This window comes from Bos taurus, chromosome 1 (genome assembly GCF_002263795.3).
Source record: "Bos taurus isolate L1 Dominette 01449 registration number 42190680 breed Hereford chromosome 1, ARS-UCD2.0, whole genome shotgun sequence".
In the NCBI taxonomy this organism is placed as follows: domain Eukaryota; kingdom Metazoa; phylum Chordata; class Mammalia; order Artiodactyla; family Bovidae; genus Bos; species Bos taurus.
In genome coordinates, this window is record NC_037328.1 from 107,182,375 (window position 1) to 107,203,999 (window position 21,625).

At 38.8% G+C, this 21,625-nt stretch overlaps 1 protein-coding gene across 8 annotated transcripts in view; it reads left to right on the top strand.

The window, feature by feature from the left end:
- Window positions 1-21,625, top strand: part of IFT80 (intraflagellar transport 80) — a 131,808-nt gene that overhangs the window by 103,370 nt on the left and 6,813 nt on the right. For 7 of the 8 annotated variants that reach the window (XM_059880745.1, XM_059880741.1, NM_001098959.1 and 4 more), the window contains 3 exon segments: window positions 3,869-3,958; window positions 4,069-4,241; window positions 19,709-19,832. In XM_059880745.1, the coding sequence (XP_059736728.1) occupies window positions 3,869-3,958; window positions 4,069-4,241; window positions 19,709-19,832 (387 nt within the window). 8 annotated transcript variants of the gene reach the window in all.

A 21,625-nucleotide genomic window follows, 5' to 3' on the forward strand; every position in this document is an offset into this window, starting at 1 on the left:
CTTACAATGTGTTATTGATGACAGTCCGCTCTAATAGCATTGTCTGAAAACCTCACTTTTTCTCTAATTCCCTGCAGTTGCATTCTTTGACATCAAAAAGACTGGAGGGCTTATAACCTTGAGTTATCATTAATGTCTATCATAAGTTCAAAAATAAACCTTTTTTAATTAGAAATGAACATTTCACAAAAAATTTATTCAGAACTTTCTCTATGTGTTATAACAGAATCAGTTCAGTTCAGTTCAGTCGCTCAGTCGTGTCCGACTCTTTGCCACCCCATGATTGCAGCACGTCAGGCCTCCTTGTCTATCACCAACTCCCGGAGTTCACTCAGACTCAAGTCCATCAAGTTGGTGATGCCATCCAGCTATCTCATCCTCTGTTGTCCCCTTCTTCTCCTGCCCCCAATCCCTCCCAGTATCAGGGTCTTTTCCAATGAGTCAACTCTTCACATGAGGTGGCCAAAGTACTGGAGTTTCAGCTTAACATCATTCCTTCCAAAGAAATCCCAGGGCTGATCTCCTTCAGAATGGACTGGTTGGATCTCCTTGCAGTCCAAGGGACTCTCAAGAGTCTTCTCCAACACCACAGTTCAAAAGCATCAATTCTTCAGCGCTCAGCTTTCTTCACAGTCCAACTCTCACATCCATACATAACCACAGGAAAAACCATAGCCTTGACTAGATGGACCTTTGTTAGCAAAGTAATGTCTCTGCTTTTCAATATGCTATCTAGGTTGGTCATAACTTTCCTTCCAAGGAGTAAGCGTCTTTTAATTTCATGGCTGCAGTCACCATCTGCACTGATTTTGGAGCCCCAAAAATAAGATCTGACACTGTTTCCCCATCTATTTCCCATGAAGTGATGGGACCAGATGCCATGATCTTCATTTTCTGAATGTTGAGCTTTAGCCAACTTTTTCACTCTCCTCTTTGACTTTCATCAAGAGGCTTTTTAGTTCCTCTTCACTTTCTGCCATAAGGGTGGTGTCATCTGCATATCTGAGGTTATTGGTATTTCTCCTGGCAATCTTGATTCCAGCTTGTGCTTCTTCCAGCCCAGCATTTCTCATGATGTACTCTGCATAGAAGTTAAATAAGCAGGGTGACAGTACACAGCCTTGACGTACTCCTTTTCCTATTTGGAACCAGTCTGTTGTTCCATGTCCAGTTCTAACTGTTGCTTCCTGACCTGCATACAGGTTTCTCAAGAGGCAGGTCAGGTGGTCTGATATTCCCATCTCTTTAAGAATTTTCCACAGTTTATTGTGACCCACACAGTCAAAAGCTTTGTCATAGTCAATAAAGCAGAAATAGATGTTTTTCTGGAACTCTCTTGCTTTTCCGATGATCCAGCAGATGTTGGCACTTTGATCTCTGGTTCCTCTGCCTTTTCTAAAACCAGCTTGAACATCTGGAAGTTCACGGTTCAAGTACTGCTGAAGCCTGGCTTGGAGAATTGTGAGCATTACTTTACTAGCATGTGAGATGAGTGCAATTGTGCGGTAGTTTGAGCATTCTTTGGCATTGCCTTTCTTTGGGATTGGAATGAACACTGACCTTTTCCAGTCCTGTGGCCACTGCTGAGTTTTCCAAATTTGCTGGCATATTGAGTGCAGCACTTTGACAGCATCATCTTTCAGGATTTGAAATAGCTCCACTGGAATTCCATCACCTCCACTAGCTTTGTTCATAGTGATGCTTTCTAAGGGCCACTTGACTTCACATTCCAGGGTGTCTGGCCCTAGGTGAGTGATTATATCATCGTGATTATCTTGGTCGAGAAGATCTTTTTTGTACAATTCTTCTGTGTATTCTTGCCACCTCTTCTTAATATCTCCTGCTTCTGTTAGGTCCATACCATTTCTGTCCTTTATCGAGCCCATCTTTGCATGAAATGTTCCCTTGGTATCTCTCATTTTCTTGAAGAGATCTCTAGTCTTTCACATTCTGTTGTTTTCCTCTATTTCTTTGCATTGATCGCTGAGGAAGGCTTTCTTATCTCTCCTTGCTATTCTTTGGAACTCTGCATTCAAATGGGAATATCTTTCCTTTTCTCCTTTGCTTTTCGCTTCTCTTCTTTTCACAGCTATTTGTAAGGCCTCCTCAGGCAGCCATTTTGCTTTTTTTGCATTTCTTTTTCTTGGGGATGGGCTTGTTCCCTGTCTCCTGTACAACATCGTGAACCTCCATCCATAGTTCATCAGGCACTCTGTCTATCAGAGCTAGTCCCTTAAATCTATTTCTCACTTCCACTGTATAATCATAAGGGATTTGATTTAGGTCATACCTGAATGCTCTTGTGGTTTTCCCTACTTTCTTCAATTTCAGTCTGAATTTGGCAATAAGGAGTTCAGGATCTGAGCCACAGTCAGCTCCTGGTCTTGTTTTTGCTGACTGTATAGAGTTTCTCCATCTTTGGCTGCAAAGAATATAATCAGTCTGATTTTGGTGTTGACCATCTGGTGATGTCCATGTATAGAATCTTCTCTTATGTTGTTGGAAGAGGGTGTTTGCTATGACCAGTGCGTTCTCTTGGCAAAACTCTATTAGTCTTTGCCCTGCTTCATTTCGTATTCTAAGGCCAAATTTGCCTGTTACTTCAGGTGTTTCTTGACTTCCTACTTTTGCATTCCAGTCCTCTATAATGAAAAGGACATCTTTTTGGGTGTTAGTTCTAAAAGGCCTTGTAGGTCTTCATAGAACCATTCAATTTCAGCTTCTTCAGCGTTACTGGTCGGGACATAGACTTGGATTACTGTGATACTGAATGGTTTGGTTTGCCTTGGAAATGAACAGAGATCATTCTGTCGTTTTTGAGATTGCATCCAAGTACTGCATTTCAGACTGTTCTGTTGACCATGATGGCTACTCCGTTTCTTCTAAGGGATTCCTGCCCACAGTAGTAGATATAATGGTCATCCGAGTTAAGAGATACCCCACGTCCAAGGTAAGAGAAACCCAAGTTAAGATGGTAGGTGTTGCAAGAGGGCACCAGAGGGCAGACACACTGAAACCATAATCACAGAAAACTAGTCAATCTAATCACACTAGGACCACAGTCTTGTGTAACTCAATGAACCTTAGCCATGCCCTGTGGGGCCACTGAAGATGGGCGGGTCATGGTGGAGAGGTCTGACAGAATGTGGTCCACTGGAGAAGGGAATGGCCAACCACTTCAGTATTCTTGCCTTGAGAACTCCATGAACAGTATTAAAAGGCAAAATGATAGGATATTGAAAGAGGAACTCCCCAGGTCAGTAGGTGCCCAATATGCTACTGAAGATCAGTGGAGAAATAACTCCAGAAAGAATGAAGGGATGGAGCCAAAGCAAAAACAATACCCAGTTGTGGATATGACTGGTGATAGAAGCAAGGTCCAATGCTGTAAAGAGCAATATTGCTTAGGAACCTGGTATGTTAGGTCCATGAATCAAAGCAAATTGGAAGTGGTCAAACAAGAGATGGCAAGAGTGAACATCAACATTCTAGGAATCAGCGAACTAAAATGGACTGGAATGTGTGAATTTAACTCAGATGACCATTGTATCTACTACTGCAGGCAGGAATCCCTCAGAAGAAATGGAGTAGCCATTATGGTCAACAAAAGAGTCCGAAATGCAGTACTTAGATGCAATCTCAAAAATGACAGAATGATCTCTGTTCGTTTCCAAGGCAAACCATTCAATATCACAGTAATCCAAGTCTATAACAGCATAGCCACAATGAAATTTCCACATCATTAATTTATTAAATTATTTTTTTCAGTGCCTGGCTCAGCAATCTTTTATTTTACATTAAAATATAACCTTGTTATATTTTAATTCAGCCATGTAGTTGAAATAATTGTTCTCATATTTCACTTTAGGAACAAACCATGTGGGCTTGCCTAGCTGCTATGGCAGTTGCTAATCAAGATATGACTACTGCAGAAATAGCCTACGCAGCAATCGGTGAAGTAAATAGTGTTTACTTATGTTTATGTGTTTTTGTATGTTTGTGTGTATGTGTGTGTGTTTAGCTGTAATTTGTTACTATATACTTCAAATATTTTTCTTTCTTTTTTAGATTGATAAAGTTCAATATATCAATTCTATAAAAAATCTTCCATCTAAAGAATCAAAAATGGCCCACATATTAATGTTTAGTGGGAACATACAGGAGGCTGAAATTGTTCTTCTTCAGGCTGGCCTTGTTTATCAAGCAATTCAGATCAATATTAATCTCTACAACTGGGAAAGGTAATTAAAAATTTTTCATCAATTCCAAAACCTGACTGATCTTAATGTATTCTTCTATCTACCACTTAGTAAATTACATTTTCCATTGTACTTAAGAGTTTCCTGATATCATATAAAAATTTATTCACATTTATATTTGTGAGTCAGTTCAGTCCTTCAGTTGTGTCTGGCTCTTTGCAATCCCATGGACTGCAGCATGCCAGGCTTCCCTCTCCATCACCAACTCCCAGAACTTACTCAAACCCATGCCCACTGAGTTGGTGATGCCATGCAACCATCTCATCCTCTGTCGTCCCCTTCTCCTCCCACCTTCAATCTTTCCCAGCATCAGGGTCTTTCAAATGAGTCGGTTCTTCACATCAGGTGGCCAAAGTACTGGAGTTTCAGCTTCAGCATCAGTCCTTCCAATGAATATTCAGGACTGATTTCCTTTAGGATGGACTGGTTGGCTCTCCTTGCAGTCCAAGGGACTCTCAAGAGTCTTCTCCAACACCACAGTTCAAAAGCATCAATTCTTTGGCACTCAGCTTTCTTTATGGTTCAACTCTCACATCCGTACATGACTACTGGACATGACAGTAGACTAGACAGACATTTGTCAGCAAAATAATGTCTCTGCTTTTTATTATGCTGTCTAGGTTGGTCATAACTTTTCTTCCAAGGAGCAAGTGTGGTTTAATTTCATGGCTGCATTCACCATCTGCAGTGATTTGGGAGCCCAAGAAAATAAAGTCTGACACTGTTTCCGCTGTTTACCCATCTATTTGCCATGAAGTGATGGGACCAGATGCCATGATCTTAGTTTTCTGAATGTTGAGTTTTAAGCCAGCTTTTTCACTCTCCTCTTTCACTTTCATCAAGAGGCTCTTTAGTTCTTCCCTTTCTACCATAAGGGTGGTATCATCTGCATATCTGAGGATATTGATATTTCTCCTGGCAATCTTGATTCCAGCTTTTGCTTCATCCAGCCTGGCATTTGTATGATGTACTCTGAATATAGGTTAAATAAGCAGGGTGACAATATACAGCCTTGACGTACTCCTTTCCCAATTTGGAACCAGTCCCTTGTTCCATGTCTGGTTCTGTTGCTTCTTGAACCAGAACTGTTCAAGAACTGTTGCTTCTTGACCTGCATACAGATTTCTCAGGAGCCAGGTAAGGTGATCTGGTACTCCCATCTCTTGAAGAATTTTCCACAGTTTGTTGTGATCCACACAATCAAAGGCTTTGGCGTAGTTAATAAAACAGAAGTAGATGTCTTTCTGGAACTCTCTTGTTTTTTCAGTGATCCAACAGGTGTTGGCAATTTGATCTCTGGTTCCTCTGCCTTTTCTAAATCCAGCTTGAACATACTTGTGAGTAGCCTGCCATTAAAGATTTTTGCCATCTCTGACTCATGATTAATTAGATGTTGTCTGTGAAGAAGAAAACAGAGTCTAAGATGGCTCCAGAATTTCTGGGTTTAGTAACTGGATAGATGGTGGTAAGAATATTAGCAGGTTTGGAAGGGATGTTGAATTTGAAATATTTGTTTAGAGATATGTGATAATAGTTGATTATTAGACATGGAGCTCAGGAAAGATTTTAAATAGAGATGTAGACTAAGAGTCATCAGCAAACGGATGGTAGTCGAAGCCAGAAGGATGGATGCAATTGCCTGGGGTATGTGTGGAGTGAGAACACATCGACTCTATTTGCAGGATGGGTGAAAGAGAAATTCACTGAAAGGTGGGGATAAAGCAGTTAGACAGGCAGAGAGAGGATCCAGGAAAGATTTGTTAAGCTAAGAAAGACAAACGAAAGGATTTGTATCAAGGAGCGGTCAGTAACCTTCCCTGCCAGCTTAGCCGTTGAGACAGGTTGCTTTCTGAGACTGAGTGGCAAACTTCTTTTCTCTATGGCATATTATGTTTCTCTGTTCTTTTTCTTCAGGTATATATCTCTTAGTGAACAAGGTTGTATTGCTTATATACACCTGAAGTTACTATGTTATAAAGTTGGCATATTGATTTTTTCAGGTTTGAAATGTCTTTCATCATCTTTGTCTCTCTCTGTGCTTAAAAAACTAACCACTATTTTTTTAATTACTGGCCCCTTATAATTCCCTTAGATTAGAATTTTTATAGATATCCTGTCTCTATCTTCCCCTTGAACAGGAATAATAAAAATGGCTAACAAAAGTAACAAACAATTTTGGTATGGACATACTATGGTCTCTTTATTTAATTTATACATTTATACAGGTCAGCCATTCTATTTCAATGCTTTATTTACACAAATCTGTTGTCATTGTTTAGCTATACAAAGGATTGTGAAAACTATTTTAGATTCTGAAAACATGAATAGGCCTTTGTTCTTGAGTTCAGTTTAGTCATAATTCATAAATACTTAAGTAGTTTGGAAAGTATGAATAATATTTTTAAAACTATATTAAAAAACTGATGGAAAATTGTACATATCATTACTAAACTGAGTTTCATGAGAAATGGCGAATAATAGTGTTTACAGCATATTCTCAATTGATACTTTTGAGAAAATAGTTATGTTGATAAATTTTAGGCATTACTATTTATACAGCATTCTGAACACCATCCAATATAACAAATATTTTAAAAATCATCTTTATATTAGAAAGCTTACAATCTATTTAAGAATTCTATTTTATTGTCATTAATAATAGTGAAGCTTCTACTTATTGATGCTTATGATGTGTCAGAATTGTGCTCAACGCTTTCCATATATCATCTCACTTTGTTATCACAACATTATACAAATGAAGAAGTTGAGGATTATTTGTAAGTAAGTGGCAGAGCTAGGATTTGAACCTGAGCCTTCCAATATCACAGCGGACCTGAATTTTCTATTATTACTGCAATAAAGTATATACTGCTGATACTACTACTTACATTTTTCTGTAGGATTGATGTTTCTCTTTTATTATTTATCTTTGTAAACTTTTACATTTACAAAGATTTTAGATTATATACTTCTTGAAGGATAAAAACATTTTATCATTTTATATTATCTGTGAACATAGCAGGTACTTAATTTCATGCTCTTAATCTTTATGCAGTACTCAATCATTTTGCCATACACTTCCTCTGCAAACACTGAATGTAGATACATACAGTGTGTAAGTGTCAGAGCAGGTTTTGATGAAGCAGTTTGCCTCTTATGGTTTCTATTGATGGCCTATAATACAGCCCTCTGAACATTTCTTGTACCTCCTTGACCTAAGTGAATATCATGTCTTTCCAGAGGACCCTCCTTGCCTACATCTCAAATGGAGTCAGTTTATTCTTTCCAACTCCACATTCATTAGGTCTGGATGTGTGTGATGGCTCAGTGGTAAAGAAACTACCTGCAATGCAGGAGACACAAGTTTTATCCCCTGGGTGAGGAAGATGCCCTGGAGGAGGGCATGGCAGTCCACTCCAGCATTCTTGCCTGGAGAATCCCATGGACAGAGGAGCCTGGCGGGCTACAGTCCATGGGGTTGCAAAGAGTTGGACATGACTGAAGCGACTTAGCACACCTATGCAAACATCTTTACTTGTCTGGTAAAAATCTCTGATCCTTTGAGACATGTCATGTAACCATTCTTCTCTCTGCAGTTAATTTCACGTCTTCTCTACTATCCCTATATCCTACCCTCCATGCTGCTCCTTCCCCTGCTCTAGTTCTCAGCATAGGACCCTGCTTTAAGATATTAGGTGTCAGGGAGAGGGGAAACAAGAAGGGGAGAGATGTAACGGGGAAAGAAAAACAAACACTTGGTGCTCCTCTGCTCCTCCTATCTACTTGGCATCTCCTTTCTGTTTTTTACCTAAACTATAAACCAATGGGTTGGTCAAGTGTTGGTAGACCTCTGTGCCTGCCTGATAAGTTGATAAAGGTCAAGAAGCATTATTCAAGGCTTCTGATTACTATTTACACGCTTTTTGTTGCTGTTGTTCAGTCGCCCAGTCATGTCCGACTCTGCGACTCCATGGACTGCAGCATGCCAGGCCTCCCTGTCCCTCACCATCTCCTGGAGTTTGCCCAAGTTCATGTTCATTGCCTCAGTGATGTCATCCAGCTATCTCACCCTCTGACACCCTCTCCTCCTTCTGCCCTCAATCTTTCCCAGCATCAGGGACTTTTCCAATGAGTTGTCTGTTTACATCAAATGACCAAAATACTGGAGCTTCAGCTTCAGCATCAGTCCTTTCAGTGCATATTCAGGGTTGATCTCTCTTAAGATTGACTGGTTTGAGCTCCTTGCTATCCAGGGGACTTTGAGGAGTCTTTTCCAGCACCACAGTTCAAAGGCATCAGTTCTTTGGTGTTCTGCCTTCTTTACGGTCTAGCTCTCACAACTGTATATTACCACTGGGAAGACCATAGCCTCGACTAGATAGACCTTTGTCGGCAGAGTAATGTCTCTGCTTTTCAACACTGTCTAGGTTTGTCATCGCTTTCCTGCCAAGAAGCAGTCATCTTCTGATTTCATGGCTGCAGTCACCATTAGCAGTGATTTTGGAGTCTAAGAAGAGGAAGTCTGTCACTGCTTCTACCTTTTCCCCTTCCATTTGCCTTGCAGTAATGGGGCTGGATGCTATTACCTTAGTTTCTTTTAATATTTAATCTTAAGCCGGCTCTTTCACTATCCTCATAAAGAGGCTCTTTAGTTCCTCTTCACTTTCTGCCATTAGAGGGGTATCATCCGTATATCTGAGGTTGTTGATGTTTCTCTTGCTGTCTTGATTCTGGCTTGTAGCTCATCCAGCCTAGCATTTCTCATGATGTGCTCAGTATATAGGTTAAGCAAACAGGGTGACAGCAGACAGCCCTGTCATATGATCTTGAACCAATCAGTTGTTCCATACAGGGTTCTAATTGTTGCTTTTTGACCCACATACAGGTTTCTCAGGAGACAGATAAGATGGTCTGGTATTCACATCACTCTAAGAGACTTCCACAGTTTGTCATGATCCACACAGTCAAAGGCTGTAGCATAGTTGATGAAACAGAGATAATGTTTTTCTGAAATTCCCTTGCTTTCTCTATGATCCAGTTAATGTTGGAAATTTGATCTCTAGTTCCCCTTCCTTTTCTAAATCCAGCTTGGACATCTGGAAGTTCTTGGTTTGCATAATGCTGAAGCCTAGCATGCAAGACTTTAAGCATGACCTTACTAGCATGGGAGATAAGTGCTATTGTCCGATGGTTAGCACATTCTTTGGTACTACCCTTGGGAATTGGGATGAAGATTGACCTCTTCCAGTCCTTTCCGTCACTACTGGGTCTTCCAGATTTGCTGACATAATGAATACAAAACCTTGATTTATACACTTAAGACTCCCAAATATGTATCTCTCCTAGCCCTCTATCTTGCTCATGTTTGCTGTCAGAATCCAATTATCTACCTGCCTATTCAGCATTCCATTGGATGTCTCATATGTTTGAGTTCAAATTTATATTTATTCTCTCATAAACTTGATCCTCTTCCAAAGTAACCTGTCATCTTTTCAATCTATCCAAAGCTGGAAATTTAGGAGTTACTTTTGACATTTTCCTTTTCCCTGTAGCACTCATCCTCTTTACTACCAGCACCCTTGTCTAAGCTGATCCAAGTTTTTCTTGGTATAACATTATCTCTGCATCTACTTTGTCCTTTTCCTATCCATTCGTCACACTGTAGTCACTGTGATCTATTCACAGTGGAAATCTGATCATGTCACTCTTGACCCCTGACTCACTTAAATGAAACCCTTAGTTTCCCATCACTTTTAGCAAAATATCAAAGACTGGGTAAGAATGACTTCAAATAATCAGCAGAAGTAATTATAATTGCTACAAAACACTCAAGAAGCTTTATGTATTATCTTCATTTCCAGATTCTACAGCTATTTCTGAAATCAGTTGGAATATTTGTTCCTATTGCATATTCATTCATTCAGTAGATATTTAATGAGTGTCTGCCATATGAGGGATATTTAGATATTACATGGAAATCCATTTAAAACAACAACAATAACAGTCTTTTGGTAAAATGTATGGTCATTTTTAATGACTTGTTCGAAAAGGCTGCTGAATGGGACAAAGACAAATATAATGGTTAAGACTGGGAGCTTTGGAATAAGACCTGGGTTTGATTTCTGATTCTGCACATATTAGTTTTTTGGTTTTTTTTTTTTTCACATATTAGTCATGTGATCTTGGACAGGTTACTGAGGCTCTGTAAGCCTGTTTCCTTGTGTTTAAAATGATGATAATTACAAGAAACACATGTTTGTTGTCAGGGTTAAGTAAAATAGCATGTGAAACTCTCTTAGCTTACTTTGTTGAAGGTTTATTATGTATAATAAACCTTCAACAAATAGTAGCTATTGTTCATTCTTTAAATATTTATTGAGTGTCTCTAATGTGCCAGGTTTTAGGACTGGGGATACAGCAATGAACAAAACTGACAAAGTCTGAGATGACAGTTTGATATTAAATGTTAGGACTAATATAAAAAGTAGGAGTAAGACATATAAATACTTGGATCCAGTATAGAAATCAACTTTATAACAACATAGTCCAAAGAATGGCCTGCTTAGAGAGTAGAATAATCCCCATCCACAAAGATATTCCACAGTTTGTTGTGATTCACAATAAAGCAGAAGTAGATCTTTTTCTGGAACTCTCGCTTTTTTGATGATTCAACGGATGTTGGCAATTTGATCTCTGGTTCCTCTGCTTTTTCTAAATCCAGCTTGAACATCTGGAAGTTCACGGTTCACGTACTGTTGAAGCCTGGCTTGGAGAATTTTGAGCATTACTATGCTAGCGTGTGAGATGAGTGCAATTGTGCGGTAATTTGAGCATTCTTTGGCATTGCCTTTCATTGGGATTGGAATGAAAACTGACCTTTTCCAGTCCTGTGGCCAATGCTGACATAATGACATAAAAAAAGTTTATTTTCCAAATTTGCTGGCATATTGAGTGCAGCACTTTCATAGCATCATCTTTTAGGATTTAAAATAGCTCAACTGGAATTCCATGACCTCCACTAGCTTTGTTGGTAGGGATGCTTCCTAAGGCCCACTTGACTTCACTTTCCAGGATGTCTGGCTCTAGGTGAGTGATCATACCATTGTGATTATCTGGGTCTTGAAGATCTTTTTTATATAATTCTTCTGTGTATTCTTGCCATCTCTTCTTAATATCTTCTGCTTCTGTTAGGTCCATACCATTTCTGTCCTTTATTGTGGCCATTTTTGCATAAAATGTGCCCTTGATATCTCTGTTTTTCCTGAAGAGATCTCTAGTCTTTCCCATTCTGTTGTTTTCCTCTATTTCTTTGCATTGATCACCGAGGAAGGCTTTCTTGTCTCTCCTTGCTACTCTTTGGAACTCTGCCTTCAAGTGGGTATATCTTTCCTTTTCTGCTTTGCCTTTTGCTTCTCTTCTTTTCACAGCTATTTGTAAGGCCTCCTCAGACAACCATTTTGCCTTTTTGCACTTCTTTTTCTTGGGGATGGTCTTGATCCCTGCCTCCTGCACAATGTCATGAACCTCCTAAGAAATTTGTATGCAGGTCAGGAAGCAACAGTTAAAACTGGACATGGAACAACAGACTGGTTCCTAATCGGGAAAGGAGTACATCAAGGCTATATATTGTCACCCTGCTTATTTAACATATATGCAGAGTACATCATGAGAAATGTTGGACTGGATGAAGCACAAGCTGGAATCAGGATTCCCAGGAGAAATCTCAATAACTTCAGATATGCAGATGACACCACATTTAAGGCAGAAAGTGAAGAAGAACTAAAGAGCCTCTTGATGAAAGTGAAAGAGGAGAGAGAAAAAGTTGGCTTAAAGCTCAACATTCAGAAAACGAAGATCATGGCATCTGGTCCCATCACTTCATGAGAAATAGATGGGGAAACAATGAAAACAATGACAGACTTTATTTTCTTGGGCTCCAAAATCACTGCAGATAGTGACTGCAGCTGTGAAATTAAAAGACACTTGCTTCTTGGAAGAAAAGTTATGACCAACCTAGACAGCGTATTAGAAAACAGAGACATTACTTTGCCAACAAAGGTCCATCTAGTCAAAGCTATGGTTTTTCCAGTAGTCATGTATGAAGGCAAGAGTTGGACTATAAACAAAGCTGAGCACCGAAATTGATGCCTTTGAACTGTGGTGTTGGATGAGACTCTTGAGAGTCCCTTGGACTGCAAGGAGACTCAACCAGTCCATCCTAAAGGAAATCAGTCCTGAATATTCATTGGAAGGACTGATGCTGAAACTCCAATATTTTGGCCATATGATGCGAAGAACTGACTCATTTGAAAAGACCCTGATGCTGGGAAAGATTGAAGGTGGGAGGAGAAGGGGACGACAGAGGGTGAGATGGTTGGATGGCATCACAGACTCAATGGACATGAGTTTGAGTAAACTCCATGAGTTGGTGATGGAGAGGGAAGCCTGGCATGCTGCAGTCCGTGGGGTCGCAAAGAGTCGGGCATGACTGAGGGACTGAACTGAACTGAACTGAACTAAACAAAGATATTCAAACACAGGATGATAAAATTATGTGATTAACTGATTAACAATAGACTTTTTGCGTGCCTGTCTATATGGATGGTGACCTTTTATAAAAGATCTTATTTTTTCACTGCCATGGTGCGAGTTCAGTCCCTACAAGAAACACATGGTTAGGGAAAAAGAAAGCTTATGTGTTTTTTTGCCACGTGTATTTCTCTGTTTCCCTGGGAGTGAGTAAATAATAGGTCTCATAAACTAAGACTTCTAGGACTGTTGAAGCTGAGTGATGGGTACCTACTAGAATTTAAAGAAGGAAAAAGAAAAGAAGGCAGCAGGCAGATTTCTTCTGAATTGAACGTTTAATGGTCTGGTTGAAGAGGAGGATTCAGCAAAAGAGATCAGGAAGGGGCAAAAAAGATGAAATTTAAAAGCTACTCTTTATGGAAAATTTCAAACATATATAAAAATAGAACAGTATAATGAATATCCATGTACCCATCACTCAGCTTCACAGTTAGTGACTTGTGAGTAATCCCTACCCACCATTGTTTAAAGGCAGATCCCAGTCATCATATTATTTTATCTATGAATATTTCAGTATGTATCTTAAAGGTTTTTTTTTAATCCAACCATAATATTATGATCACACCTTTAAAATTAATAATAATTCTATTCAGTATTCTTATTTCTCTGTTTGTCTTATATATGTTTTGTTTTGCTTTATGTTGTTTGATGTAGTATCCAGAAAAGATACATGCATTGTGATTGGTTGATGCAGTCTTAAGTTTCTTTAAATCTATAGATTCTTCTATTTGTTTTTTGTATTTTATTTGGGCTTAGAGAACTTCTTTTTTTTTTTTTTTTTTTGAGAATTTCTTATAATCTAGACTTTGTTGATTGCATCTTTGTGGTATCACTTAACATGTTCCTTTGCCCCTGAATTAGCTGTGAATTGGTATTGAATGTAGAAACTTGATGACATACATACCTGCATGCTCAATCGTGCCCACCAGGCTCCTCTGTCCATGGGATTCTCTGGGCAGGAATACTGGAGTGGGTTGCCATTTTCTCCTCCATGGGATCTCCCTAGCCCAGGGATAGAACCCATGTCTCCTGGGGCTCCCGCAGCTCCTGCATTGGCCAGGTGGGTTCTTTACCACTAAGCCACCTAGAAAGCCGTAGAAACTTGATTAGGTTTAGATTAAAATTTTTCCTTCTTTTTGGTAAGGATCCGTCAGAATTGGTATTATGTGTGTTTCTGTAATAACTGGCCATCTGTCTTTTTTGTGACGTTAGCTATTGACAGTTTTTGCTCTGATCCATTAATCAGTTATGGTGATATTCTAATTCTATCCTGCCAAAATTCTAGAATGATAGAATTTAAGTATTGGCTGATAAATATATCCTTAAATATATCCTTTTAGGATCCTTGAATTTCCATATTTATTTACATACTTTAGAAGAAAACTTTTTTTTTTTTTAATTGGCTACGCTGATTCTTCATTGCTGCCCTAGAACTTTTTCTAGTTGTGGAGAGCAGGGGCTACGCTCTAGTTGCATTATGAGGGCTTCTCATTGCAGTGGCTTCTTTTGTTGCAGACCGCAGGACCTAGAGTACGAACTTCAGTAATTTTGGAATGTGGGCTCAAGAGTTGCAGCTTGTGGACTCTAGAGCACAGGATCAGCAGTTATGGTGCACAGACTTAGCTGCCTTGTGGCATGTGGGGTCTTCACAGAGCAAGGATTGAACCCATGTCCCCTGCATTGACAGATGGATTTTTAACCACTAGACCTCTGGGGAAGCCTGGGAACAGATTTTACTTTGTTAATATGTGTTATTCTATTTGAGAAGCATCATCTTGCTGCTTTGTGCTGCTATCATTTATATTTGAATTTGAAAATTGCCTGCAATTTACTAAGATGCAGCCCTTGAGGGCTATAGATATGCAAGTTATCCATGTGCCGTTCCCCCTGGACATTTGGTGGTGGTCTGTTTTAAAAAGCAAGTTAAGAGAGGTAGAAACTAGAAACTCCATGTATGCATATTGATCCTTTATGTAAGTACTAATAAAAATAGTTTCTTTTACTTATACCACTTACATAAAGTAATTTTGCTTCATTCAAGTTATGCAAAAATTATACTCTGAAGTTATAACATCTTTTTATATAACTTCCTTCTATTTAAAATCAGAGAGGATACATGGATTTTTTCCAGCCCCATAATCTAATGTTAAATTTGTTTCATTGCCAAATAACCATTTTAAAGCTAGAAACATACTGTTCCCGTAACTCTTACATAATTTGGAGTAAATTCCCTCTTAAATGTGGTAGAGAGACATTTGTTACCCAGGGTGTGCTTTTAGAGGCATTTACAATAGCACATATCATTTGACTGTTTACCTTTAGCATTGTTTTCAGTCAGATAATTAATACATATTTTATAATACTAATAATAACTATTATAATAGATAGTACTTAGTATCTAGTATCTAAATGCAGGATTAGACATCATATTCTATACCTTCTACATAATTAAATTTATTGATGTTCCATAACAAAGTATCTCTTTGGAATTTTTGGAAAGCCCCAAACCAGATGCTTATGTACTTCCTGCTTAGAACTCTTCATTTTGTGCAATCCAGAATTCCTTCCCCTGTCCTGTACAATCATAAAGAGATAATGGGAAATGGAACTCGAAGATGCCAAAGAGGTGGTTCACTGGAGTCTCCACCCATTGTACCCCACTGGAATCAGAGGGGGATAAAATGAGAGAGGCTTAGAAGAGTTAAGGCATCTTTACTTCTGTTTCTCTTCTTTTGAGCCTCTATAAATTGTTTTTTGCCTGCTCTGGTTTTCTGCTTTTGTACCTCTATATTCTAGTACCTCTACATTTTTTTTCTCTGTATCTTTTTTTTTCTCTCTGAAAGACTTAAAGTCACAGAGAAATAAGGAAACTTTGTGAGGAGTTTGTGGTGGGTAGCAAATATTGACCCTTGCATTTAGCAATATTGTTTGGGCCAATATATTTTTATAAGAAATCATTGTACTAGACTTTGGCATTATCATTTATATTATATATGACTTATATTCATAATTTTTCTTACTATCTTTAATATCTCTCATTTGTTATTCATCAGTTAATACACACATAATATCTAAAATACTTTTTAAAGTTACTATTTATGTCAAACCGAAGCATGTCAAGAACCAAACAGATTTTCCTGCTAAGCAATCCCATGTTGAGAAAATTCTAGTTGTCTAAAAAAACAAGTTTATAATAGTTGGCTCTGATATACTGTGACCGCCTATTTCAAAGTCATATGGCATATTAGAAAGCAAGACAACTTGAGAAAAATTATACTCTGATTATTATGATGATCATTTCCCATACATGGGAACAATGAACAGTATATGTTGTGTGAAAATTGTATAAATCGTATGTTGAATTTGTTCTTAGTGCTTTCCTACTACTATCCTTCTATTTCTCTGTATATTCATTCTATTAATTTTTGAGAGTTCGATATTGAAACTCCAACAAAAAAATCTTTATTTACTTAAAAAACTAATTGTAATATATAATGGAGCTATATGTCACCTTGTTCTGTATTTTCCAAGTCTCCTGTAAATGTGTTGTCATATTTTTACAATTTAAAAAAATCCAGTGAGCAGTGTAGGAGAGCTATACTGTAGTAGGTTGTTCCTGGCTCAACTGATATGAGTTATGCATAGGATGATGGGCTGAGTGCTGTCCAAAACCTACATGCAAAAACAGATTTGGAACTGTGGAATAATATTTTCATCTCCCTCTGTATTCTAATATATAGATTTTATGCCTTTGGTGTTATACCTCTGATTTTAGTGGTTAATTTAGTTCTTATCTGCTATTTAAATAAAATATTACCTTAAAAATAACTTAGTTACCTAGATAAATAGATATTAATTGTATTATAAAATTTAAATGGCTTTTAACTTTTTCTAAGACTCTGATGCTGGGAGGGATTGTGGGCAGGAGGAAAAGGGGACGACAGAGGATGAGATGGCTGGATGGCATCACCAACTCGATGAACATGAGTTTGAGTGAACTCCGGGAGATGGTGATGGACAGGGAGGCCTGGCGTGCTGCAATTCATGGGTTTGCAAAGAGTCGGACATGACTGAGCGACTGAACTGAACTGAAGAACCAGATGGCAAAAGGCATTTTGTCAGACTTTTATCCTCAAATTTTATTTTCATAAAACTAATATTTTTAATTTGCTATGCTAAAAATGTAAGGATATCAGTATTTAGTTAAATATTGAACAGAATAAATTCATTCAGTTCAGTTCAGTCACTCGATCGTGTCTGCTGGGAAGGCCCAGCATCAGGGTCTTTTCCAATGAGTCAGCTCTTCGCATGAGGTGGCCAAAGTATTGGAGTTTCAGCTTTAGCATCAGTCCTTCCAAAGAACACCCAGGACTGATCTCCTTTAGGATGGACCAGTTGGATCACCTTGCAGTCCAAGGGACTCTCAAGAGTCTTCTCCAACACCACAGTTCAAAAGCATCAATTCTTCGGTGCTCAGCTTTCTTCACAGTCCAACTCTGACATCCACACATGACCACTGGAAAAACCATAGCCTTGACTAGACGGACCTTTGTTGGCAAAGTAATGTCTCTGCTTTTCAATATGCTATCTAGGTTGGTCATAACTTTCCTTCCAAGGAGTAAGCGTCTTTTAATTTCATGGCTGCAGTCACCATCTGCAGTGATTTTGGAGCCCCAAAAATAAGGTCTGACACTGTTTCCACTGTTTCCCCATGTATTTGCCATGAAGTGATGGGACCAGATGCCATGATCTTCATTTTCTGAATGTTGAGCTTTAAGCCAACTTTTTCACTCTCCTCTTTCACTTTCATCAAGAGGCTTTTTGTTCCTCTTCACTTTCCCAAAAGGGTGGTGTCTTCTGCATATCTGAATTTATTGATATTTCTCCCGGCAGTCTTCATTCCAGCTTGTGCTTCTTTCAGCTGAGCGTTTCTCATGATGTACTCTGCATAGAAGTTAAATAAGCAGGGTGACAATATACAGCCTTGACGTAGTCCTTTTCCTATTTGGAGCCAGTCTGTTATTCCATGTCCAGTTCTAACTGTTGCTTCCTGACCTACATACAGGTTTCTCAAGAGACAAGTCAGGTGGTCTGGTATTCCCATCTCTTGAAGAATTTTCCATAGTTTATAGTGATCCACACAGTCAAAGGCTTTGGCATAGTCAATAAAGCAGAAATAGATGTTTTTCTGGAACTCTCTTGCTTTTTCAGTGATCCAGCAGATGTTGGCAATTTGATCTCTGGTTCCTCTGCCTTTTCTAAAACCAGCTTGAACATCTGGAAGTTCACAGTTCACGTATTGCTGAAGCATGGCTTGGAGAATTTTGAGCATTACTTTACTAGCATGTGAGATGAGTGCACTTGTGCGGTAGTTTGAGCATTCTTTGGCATTGCCTTTCTTTGGGATTGGAATGAAAACTGACCTTTTCCAGTCCTGTGGCCACTGCTGAGTTTTTCAAATTTGCTGGCATATTGAGTGCAGCGCTTTGACAGCATCATCTTCCAGGATTTGAAATAGCTCAACTGGAATTCCATCACCTCCACTAGCTTTGTTCGTAGTGATGCTTCCTAAGGCCCACTTGACTTCACATTCCAGGATGTCTGGCTCTAGGTGAGTGATCACACCATTGTGATTATCTGGGTCATGAAGATCTTTTTTGTACAGTTCTTCTGTGTATTCTTGCCACCTCTTCTTAATATCTTCTGCTTCTGTTAGGTCCATACCATTTCTGTCCTTTATCAAGCCCATCTTTGCATGAAATTTTCCCTTGCTATCTCTAATTTTCTTGAAGAGATCTCTAGTCTTTCCCATTCTGTTGTTTTTCTCTATTTCTTTGCATTGATCGCTGAGGAAGGCTTTCTTATCTCTCCTTGCTATTCTTTGGAACTCTGCATTCAAATTGGAATATCTTTCTTTTTCTCCTTTGCTTTTCGCTTCTCTTCTTTTCACAGCTATTTGTAAGGCCTCCTCAGACAGCCATTTTGCTTTTTTGCATTTCTTTTCCATGGGGATGGTCTTGATCCCTGTCTCTTGTACAATGTCACGAACGTCCATCCATAGTTCATCAGGCACTCTGTCTATCAGAGCTAGTCCCTTAAATCTATTTCTCACTTCCACTGTATAATCATAGGGGATTTGATTTAGGTCGTACCTGAATGGTCTAGTGGTTTTCCCTACTTTCTTCAATTTAAGTCTGAATTTGGCAATAAGGAGTTCATGATCTGAGCCACAGTCAGCTCCTGGTCTTGTTTTTGCTGACTGTAAAGAGCTTCTCCATCTTTGGCTGCAAAGAGTATAATCAATCTGATTTCAGTGTTGACCATCTGGTGATGTCCATGTGTAGAGTCTTCTCTTGTGTTCATTACAGACTTATAAAATGGTCAGGATAGTTGAACCCTTACTTTGGGCAATTCACTTGAATTTTCTTACGATTTCAGTGAACTTTTCAATGAGCATTTACCATACATCTACTCAGTAATACTCACCAAAGAGAAATGAAACCCACATCTCCCTTTAATAAATGTATAGGTTAATTCAAGGAACAAATTCATAATAGTTACAATACACTGTGAACAGGACTATAATAATAGTATGTAAGGAATGTTCTGTAGCACAGAAAGATGTAATGGTCATTTATTTCTCCAGGAAGAGCTGGTCAGGGAGAATAGATCATGTTTGGGCTGGACCCTGAAGTATAAATAGAAATTTACAAGATGGATAAGGTAGGGGCTATGACATACCTTTCATATTGAAGAATGAGTAGAGGGAAAAACAGAGCATCCCACCCTCTCACCCCAGAACTCCACTGCCCATAGAAGTCAACATATCAGTGCTGATAACATTTTATTTCTCATTATAGGGCTCTTGAATTGGCTGTAAAATACAAAACACATGTTGACACAGTTCTTGCTTACCGTCAAAAATTTTTGGAGACATTTGGTAAACAGGAAACTAATAAACGATACCTGCAGTATGCAGAAGGTGTAAGTATTATGCAGTATTTGATAATAATTATATGCTTTATATGTTATTTGTCTCAATGAGACAAAATTGAATAACTTTCCTACCGTAATCTCTAAAAATAACTGCTTCTTGTCTTTCAATGTTGCAGTTTTATTTTGACTATATAATTATATTACAGAATATTTTTCTGGACTCTTACAGCCATGTTTTGCTTAACTCAAGTCTGTTCTTACAGTTTCCAATTTATGTTAAGTTTGTGTCCTAACTGATATTTTTAGATAAACAACATAAAATGTGAGGATAAAGGCTTCTAATTTTGCCTTCCTAAAGGCTTCCTGAATTTTGCCTTCCACTAGCTGCCCTTTCTGTTCCAGGGGAATAAGCACAGAGGGCAGTGGCCAGAAGTTGGATACTTTGTCACTTTGCAGATTCTAGGGAGCCTGCTTGCACTTAAAGAGGTGCCTCGCCTGGGTAGACTTCACCACCTAGAACCAAAGAAAGCTGACCCTTTGCCTCTTAAGTTCCTACCAGAACTTAAGGTTTTGTCAATCCAGTTAGGAAAAAAGCCATTCTAGTACATACCAGCACACAAGGCGAGCCATGCCTAGAACAGAAATGATTGTGGCCACCTGCCCAGATACTTCTAGATTCAAATGGCAGAAATAGAGCTCACTTCTAGCCATGGGAGATCCAATTTGTAAACCCAAGACAGGGCTAACCTTTCTCCCAGCTCTGCAAACTAGTTGATTTCCTTATCCTTTTAGGCATTCATATATTCAAAATGTGTTTATAAGTACTCAGTCTGGATTAGGCACCACACTAGGTGTTGAATCAGACGTGGCTTGTCTTCATGGAGCTTATAGACCACGTAGGGGCTTTCCTGGTGGCTCAGATGGTAAAGAATCTGCCTGCAATGGAGGAGACCCAGGTTTTACCCCTGGGTTGGGAAGATCCCCCCGGAGAAGGGAATGGCTACCCACTCCAGTATTCTTGCCTGGCGAATCCCTTGGACAGAGGAGCCTGGTGGGCTACAGTCCATGGGGTCGCAAAGAGTTGAACACGACTGAGCGACTAACACTTTCACTTTCTTTCATAGACCCTGTGGGAGTGTTTCTCGGAATGTTCTGCTTCATTGTGGGGGTGGGTAAAATATATTAACCTGTCCTCTTTGGAAGAGGAAAGAGGATGTAGAGAGAGGTACCTACTAAATACATTATCCATTTGCTATATGTAGAATATCGAGTGTCATGAGTCACATTTTTGGACTTCAGGACAGTTTTCAGGGTAATGAAGACTTTGGAGCTATTCTTAGTTCTGCAGTGTAACTTCATCTGGATCCAGGATAGACACAGTTGTGGGTTTCTTGGTAGAAAGGGACATATTTTATAGAAGCTTCACAATTTTTTTTGTTTGATTCAGAAATGAATTGTTTGGGCTATTAGCCTTCCGTAAGAGCTCTGAGGGCTGTACTTTTTAATTCACAGAATATGACAGCAGCCACCACCACTATGGTGCAGAACAGCCCAGAAAATCATTGGTCAGCTAATCTCTTTTGTCTGTTTTGAAAATATGACATTATGTTGAAAATGAGCACCCACTTTAAATTTCCTTTACTATATAATTTTGAAGCAAATTAATACTACTCTGCTTCCTCTTCATCATATTATTATCAATATTTTTTTCACTGTGTTCACATAGGTGCTTTTGAGGACATGGAAAATATAGTTTTTACCTCAACGTTATATTTCAGATTCTGAAAACTTAAAACTCTTATCCTCTTTTTCAATATATACGTATTCAACTATAAATAACA